The 7,713-nt window shown below is 38.0% G+C and overlaps 1 protein-coding gene and 1 non-coding gene across 2 annotated transcripts; both read left to right on the plus strand.

Annotated features, from left to right (window-relative positions):
* Nucleotides 1-2,398: 2,398 nt before the first annotated feature.
* On the plus strand, nucleotides 2,399-3,978 carry LOC112295435 (protein SPIRAL1-like 1). Its single transcript, XM_024547033.3, has 2 exons — nucleotides 2,399-2,734; nucleotides 3,293-3,978. The coding sequence occupies exons 1-2, from the start codon at nucleotides 2,453-2,455 to the stop codon at nucleotides 3,365-3,367; spliced, it is 357 nt and encodes a 118-aa protein (XP_024402801.1). The 5' UTR covers nucleotides 2,399-2,452; the 3' UTR covers nucleotides 3,368-3,978.
* Nucleotides 3,979-6,011: 2,033 nt separating this feature from the next.
* Nucleotides 6,012-6,085, plus strand: TRNAV-CAC (transfer RNA valine (anticodon CAC)). Its single transcript has one exon. It is a non-coding gene; the product is annotated as a tRNA-Val (tRNA).
* The last annotated feature ends 1,628 nt before the right edge of the window (nucleotides 6,086-7,713 follow it).

Below are 7,713 nucleotides of genomic sequence, written 5' to 3' on the forward strand. Positions count from 1 at the left end.
GAGTATTATAAGAATATATTTCTTTTTAAAAGATTTATTTTATGATTTATATCTTTAATATAACACAAAGTATTATAATTTAAAATAAATTATATTTTTGAATACAATATAAGGACATTTTAACATAGCTGCAAAAAAAGATAATAGAATTTTTTTTAAATCCTTTAAATAGATTTAGACCAAAATATTTTGCATGGTATTGTAAAAATTAATGCAATTTTTGAAAAAAATACATTTTTTAATGTAATAATAGAAATCATTTAATTCAAGGCAAATAAACCTTTAAAAATCAATGGAAATAGACTACTTTGGCTTTCTACTTTAACTACAAATATTTTAACTATGTATACTTGATTGAATATACTAGTCTAGCATAAGGGTAAGTTTGTTAAAGTACTAAATTACATGATTACAATAAATTGAGACCAAAATTTAGAAGTCTTAAAATAAAAATAAAAACATATATAATAAAATGGTTAGATTTTTTTAAAAAAATCTAAAATCTAAATATGAAATTTTAATATTAACATGAAATAGAATGATAATCATTAAGATACTTTCAATTATCTAAATAAACATAAAATACTACTTAAATTGTATTAATTTATTCTTTAATCTTTATTTTTATTCTAATTGATAAATAAATAAAAATCTTAATATATCATTTTTATGATTATAAATTCTAATAATTTTAATAAGTATTAACATCATTTATTACTTACATGTTAACAAAATTTATATAAGATACTTCAACTATAATTATTACTATTTATTTTGATTATAATTTACAATAAGAGATTTAAAATTAATATTATAAAAATATTAAATTCAACGCCTAATTCAATGTTGACTATTACTTGACTTTTAACATAAAGTATAATATATGACATGAATATATTATTTAGTTATATATCAATAAATTCATGACACATTAACACCAAAAATTTAATAACAAAATAAATTTTATATTAATAAAATATATCATCAAAATTAATTAAGCTAAAATATGCTTAATAATATTATAATATTTTCTATAAAATGACATAGATATATACAAATTTTAGGCATATAATATAACAATATCAATACTATAAAAAAAAGTTTTAATTTTTTACAATCAACCACATAAAATCAAAAAATATATAATGGAAAAAACTATCATTTGAAGATTTAAATAAATATATATATAGTAAGTTCTTTGAATCACTAGTAATTCCTAAATTTTGATCTTAGATGTATAAACAAAAAACATCAATGAATTTTTATTAGCAAAATTTTTTGTATAAATATAAACTCATAAAAAATTAATATTAATTTAGAAATAATTTACTAAACAGAAACCATACATATTAAGGTCTTATATACACATATTTTGATCAAACAAAGTATAAAACAAAGCCATATCAAATTTCAAGTTCAAAGTGCTTTCAAATATAAGTACATAGTATAATAACTTTAACAAAATCTATATAGCTAAAGAAGATAGAAATATAGAATATGAAAATATATATTATCAAAGTAAAAAAATAATTGTAGTTTGTTGATTTCCAATCATAAAATTATACTACATAGACATACATACATACAAACATACATACACACTTACACCAATATAAATATATATATATATATATAGGTATTTACACATGGGAATGTTAAATAGACCCAAGCTTTTACTAAATTTACCCACCTATTCTAACCATCATCAAAATAAAAAGATACCTCAAGATTCATTTCTGTAATTAGTGGATTTGAAACCAATGGAAGCCAACTATGTTCATCAAGAATTCCATACTCATCATCATGTGTAGATTGATTTCATAAAAAAGTGGGTCTATTAATAAAATCCCTCTGTGCCTGCATGTGTGTGTATATATATATAAATAAATAAATAAATAATTTGATTCGATCTTGAAACTTATAATTACGAGATAAAAAAGAATATTAATTATATTATAAATTCCAACTAGATTATGAATACTATGTAAAAGCAACGTTATAACATTCATATAACAGAAAATCTCTCTAAGCTAAGATATCTTCTAAAGTTCTAATTCCAAATCTTGCAGGCGCACGATCTGGGGGAAGAGCGGGGGGAGTAGGGGGCGGGGTGAGTGGTGCGGTTCGCGGGGCGGCATTGGTTGGTTGGTTGATTGGTTGTAGCGGTGGTGGTGGCGAAGGGAGGGAGGGAGAGAGGGGGAGAGGGATGGGTTGCGTGTGGAAGTGTGGATGTGGGGTTTGGAGCGATGTTGAGTGGTGGGATGGAGAGCTTGCGAGATCCGTGAATGGCGTAGCGCGCGAGGACGCGTGGTGATGTGTGGATCAGCTGGGGTGTGAGCGTGTGCGATGGGGGTGGCATAGGTTGGAGGCTGCGATTTTCTTACGGGACGTTGTGTTGGTGTTGGTGTTGTTGTTGTGTGGCGGAGCAGATTGGAGTAGAGAGGCGGAGACAATGGTGCGTGGTGGAAGCAGCGGAGGAGGGCAGAGCTCCCTCGGGTACCTGTTCGGATCCGATGCCGGCCCTCCCAAGGCCGTAGCGAAGGCGCCCGCCCCGGAGCCCCAGGCTCCAGTGGAGCAGCGACCGGCCGGGTTGGCGAGGAGCAATGTCCCAGAGGAGAAGGCCGCGCCCGTGGGTAAAGCGGACGACGCGGGTGACAAGGGCGCTCCCAAGCTGGGCCGGAACTCGAACAACTACCACCGCGCCGACGGGCAGAATACCGGCAACTTCATCACTGTGAGTGTTCCTCAACTCGGACACCCATTTGTCCAAGTGTATCTCGTTGCGAAATCATGGTCTGGTGTGGCGTTCTTTCGGGGCTGCGATTGTTGAGTGTAGTTCTCGTTGGGTTGGGAGAGTGCAATCGTCGCCAGGACTTGCTGCTGTGTTTTATCGCCCCAGGCAGAGGAACCGCGCTGCACGCGAACTGCGACGGTTTCCTCTTCCCCAGTGGTGGTGCCTCGCACCCTGTGTGTCGAGCGTGACCTGCATTCAGTCGCGATCGTGATGCCGACACATGGTGTGGTGCTAACTTTGTGTGGTGGTAGTCTTCCGTGTTTGTGAGGTGTCTGACGTGATGTAAGCTCCCAGTCTCATCTCTTGACCGAAGCAGGTGCATATCAGAATTGTGCTCTGATGTGCTATTGCTTTATTGTCGCGAGATTTGCTGACGAAGGATAGTTAGCCTTGGTTGCGAAGCGCGTGTATGTCGGCTTTGTGCGTGCGTGATTGTCAGTGCACCAGTGTTTTGTTGATGCCGCATGCTGACACGTGACTCTGTGTTTCTGTCTGCAGGACCGACCTTCGACCAAGGTTCATGCTGCTCCCGGTGGAGGGTCATCTTTGGGTTACCTGTTCGGCGGCAATTGAGTCCAGGTCGCGCAGTTTGATGCTGACATCACCGATATTCTAGACCGTGCCTGCACGATCTGATGAAGTTCATCTTGCAGATGACCATCACCGCCAGCTCGCATGGTGTTGTTAGGCTAGAATTTGCTTGGATTAACTTGTGCACAGTGTCAGCATTGTGACAGCGGGGATGTGGGAGCGTTTGTGTGGAACGCTTTTCAGTTCTCTGGTCAAAATAAGGCTGGCGTTTGTGTCTTTGTAGCAGAGGATAGGTTCACGTCAAGAACTTCTGAGCCCTCTCCCCTGCCCCTCGGCTGCAGAGATATTGGGAGCTCTTACGAGCTTCCGTTTTGATTGATGGTCTGTTCACGCATTAGTAGTTGGGGTTTCAACCATTGTCGACAGCTAGTTCAGCAGTAAAAGCTGATTGTTATCGTATGAATTGCGAGTCTGTGAAGCGGTTCTAGCAGTTCTGCTCTCCCTCAGGAGCAAGGTCATCGTGTGCTCCATTGCATCGAGCAGGCTTGATGATTCTTCTGTGTACTCGGTGGTTCCGTTACGATTCTTCTCCAGGAGAAGCGTAGCAGGACTTTGCCCATTTTATTCTCACGGCTATGACCGCATTTACATACTGCAAATGTGTCAGAGGTTGCAACCAATGCTGCCCGCTCCAATGCGGCTTGGACGCAGTGGTGGTACTTGGAAGCCCTTGCTGCCAAGAAGGGAATGGCGGTGGAGGTCCTGGTCCCCGGTCGCTGTTCCGGGTGAACGCTACGTGTGTTTGTGATGTTACTTGTGAGCGAAGATATTCGCAATGACATGCGGTGCAGTAGGTGTATGCACTTTGAAACCCCACCAATGTTCTGCACTGCATGTGAGAATTGGGAAGCGGGTAATCTCAGCGGTGACGTGTCCGAAATTCTGAGAGCCCGGTGCCGGCAGACCTGGTTGGCCTGAAGCAGTAGTCACTTGCAGGCAGATCGATTGTCTCACGCGCCGTACGAATTAACGAATTTGTCTTGACAATCGAGTGTCAGGGTGGAAATGGAAAAGGGGCTAAGTGGTAAAGCAATCTCTGTTTCGGAGGGTGGAGTGTGTCGATCGTGAGTAGGAAGGCTTCAATACGCCAACCGTGAGGTGTGGAGTGACCTGAGCACATTGACGCGATCACTGGTAGCAACGAAGTAGACGCTACTTCGGTAGTTTGTCTATAGGGTTTTCGAACCACTGGTAGCAGCGTGAACGCTGTTTGGACAAGCGCCCAGTGCTGTTCCGAAATGTAGACGGCAATGTGTTCAGGGTGCCTTATTCTAGCCATTGCGATGCCGACGTCCTGAAATGAGATTCCAAACAAGGTGACGCAGCATCGAGGATCGTGTTGCTAAACGGCTAATCGTCACAGCCTATCGGCCGCGTGCGATCGGACTACGATGACGTACGTTGTAGTGCTGACTCACGGGCAAGAATTCACATCTGCGTAGTAACAGCTTGCATTGAAAGCTGTGCACAATCTCACCTCCAATGAGCCCAACGCTTTGTTTGTTGACAGGGCGCACCTTCGAATGGTAAATGTACCGCGTGGTCCCCATACATTGTGGGCGACGCATTTGTTTCGAAAGTAAGAGAAGGGAAAGAACTTTCAAGGTTGTGCATGATTTAGCTCCCGAGAGAGATCTACTGAAAGGTTTTGTACGGATTGGAAGTAGATTTACTCTCCAATAGGGGTAAAGCATGAAGGTTTCCAATTCCTCGTCACCGTGCTTCGAAAGGTGCGCCTCGAAGTTCTTAAAGTATTCCGGTTAATCCCTCTCCGTGATTGTTAAGATAACAGAGGGTTGAGAAATCTGCACTCAAACGAGACGGAGGAATCACATTTTAAAACCATTCGTGGACATCGTGGCAGATGAATGGTGCATGGCAAATACAGGCAACTGCCATGCTAGATCAGATGACCAAGCTTGAATGATCGGTGCAGTGCACAAATTTGCAAGATCAACAGGATCTGTTGTTGACGTTCATGATGGTGGCCCATCCCCTCCTCCAAGGCGCTCAACTCTAACTCTTGGATCAATGCTGCTGGTAGCGCAGTGGGTACAGTGAATGCTCGTAAAGCATTGTTCTACAGCAATCCACAGCAGACCCTCCACTAAACAAACCACAAGGTGCACAGTGACCCCAAACTTTGCGGGCGAAATGAGACTACATGCATGAGCACAATCCATGCCCTTAGCTGCTTGCAGGATGAAAGTCCACACGACAAGGAATGCACTTCACCCTTCCAAGAACAAGGTGACCTAGCAGAAACTCACTTGATCACGTATCGTAAACACAAAATTGAAGCAAAAAGAGCACATCTCCACCACTTCTGCTTGTAGCAAAGGCGTATTGCCACTGCCGAAACTGATGTGAATTCTGTCATAGGAAAGGTAAGGCGCTGAGAAAATGAACATCGATCCGCTGATGAAGACCCCAGCAGGAGGTAGCGTGGCCATACGCATAAACAGCGTTTAGACGATAACTTTGTGTTACACTATGAAACTAGAATCTTACTTCCAGGGAAACACTGCAGGTCATTGTTTGCTAGTAGATATTTTTGGATATTAAATAAGTAATAAACTTCCATAATGATTGTCAAGAAGGGTCGCTCGAGATGTTTGGCATACTGGTCTGGTTGGTGTAGTCGGTTATCACGCTAGTCTCACACACTAGAGGTCCCCAGTTCGAACCTGGGATTAGACAAATGCATTTTTGCGTCGCATCGTCTCCGTTAGATGATGGAGACCAAATTAAACTCTTCTTTTCTCCTCTCCACTTCGGTTCCAAGCTGCTCTGCTCCATGTTACCTGGCTCCTGCCCCCGCACCTTCTGATGACTCCCCTCTCTTGTCTTTGCTTATGAAAACTTTGTGATAGGGTATAGAATACGGAATGCATGACCAATGTGCTGTAGTTGTTAAATGAACTATAGTAAACTCAACTAGATACCTTTGTATTTTAGGGTCTATCAACCGTTGTCAAGATATGAGCAAATCATGTGATGGTTTTTTTACTTTCACATTTTACATTAAACAAGATGCAAGCATATATAATGTCTATTAGAAAGCAAAGTATGTGTTTCACTACCTTTTGATATTTTATTTTTAGATTTGTCATGTATTTTCTAATTAAATTTACATCATATAAGATATTTAGTCTAATACATGCCATTGCATATATAAAATTATTTGTGGCACTTATTATAGATGACTAGACATACTTTCTATAAATTAAAAACAAAAAAATAAAATATTATGTTGAAGATAATTTAAAATAAATTATAAAACAAATACTAACTAAGATTTCTTTTTCTATGTCAAAATCCATGAACATGTTTTCAATTCATTTCTATTTTGATATCTAAAGATTTATATTCCTTTCAATCTTTTATCAAAAATTATCAAGATTTGATAATATGAGTATTAATCTTATCAAATTGTCAAGGATATGAATCTAGACAAAACTCAAAAGACAATGCATTCATGTATTGTTGAAGAAACAAAAAAATAAGAAGAAAAAATGATACATATAAGATAGATAAAAATTAGAAATAATGTTATTAATTACAAAGAAACTAGAAAGGCTTAAATCAATATTAGAATATAAGAAAGGTATTGATAAGATTGATAATAGCTTCATTCTTGTCTTCATATATACTAGTTATAAAGAATGCCTTATAGAAGCTTCTTAAAGACCACAAGACTTGTTGTACAAGTGTCAATTTGTAGGTTGCTTCTGATTTGGCTTTCTAAAAGTAAAAAACTTATGGAATAAGTTTGAATAGCCACATAAAGTTTTTATAAGAATCTAAAGATTTAATCTATGTTTGATTAACTTTCTCAATATTTCTCAAAAAAGATATCATCTATCTACATGTTTCACTATCACAAATATACATATTTATCTAAATTAAATGAATTAAATAGAAATAAATAGAAATAAATAGAAGTAAATAAATTAGATAATATATTGTGAAAAAGCTTTTTAAAGCTTTATAGATACAAATTCGACTTTTTACATATTTGTAGGTGATTAGTAGATTGAAAACTTGGCCAAGTTGGCCACATGTTGCATACATATTGATGACTTGTGGTACAAGTTGGCCATATGATGCATATATAAGAAACTTATTTTTCAAGTTAGACATGTATTGGAGGTCTTATAGAATGTTGCCACATAGCTTCTAGTTTGATAGTATATATGGAGGCAAGAAGAAGGCCTTCTTCACCTTCAACAATACATTTTTTGTTCTTATTCTTGTTTTAAGAGTCTTTAGTCTTTTTATCTTTAACAATGGTTATTTTAGTTTTAATATTATACCATCTTTGAGTG

This window comes from Physcomitrium patens, chromosome 18 (genome assembly GCF_059467195.1).
Source record: "Physcomitrium patens ecotype Gransden chromosome 18, ASM5946719v1, whole genome shotgun sequence".
Lineage (NCBI taxonomy): Eukaryota > Viridiplantae > Streptophyta > Bryopsida > Funariales > Funariaceae > Physcomitrium > Physcomitrium patens.

Excerpts from the sequence above, each read along its gene's own strand:
- LOC112295435 (XM_024547033.3), top strand. The coding sequence starts at position 2,453 with ATGGTGCGTGGTGGAAGCAGCGGAGGAGGGCAGAGCTCCCTCGGGTAC. Across the intron at positions 2,735-3,292 it reads ATACCGGCAACTTCATCACT|GACCGACCTTCGACCAAGGT; the intron begins GTGAGTGTTCCT and ends TTCTGTCTGCAG.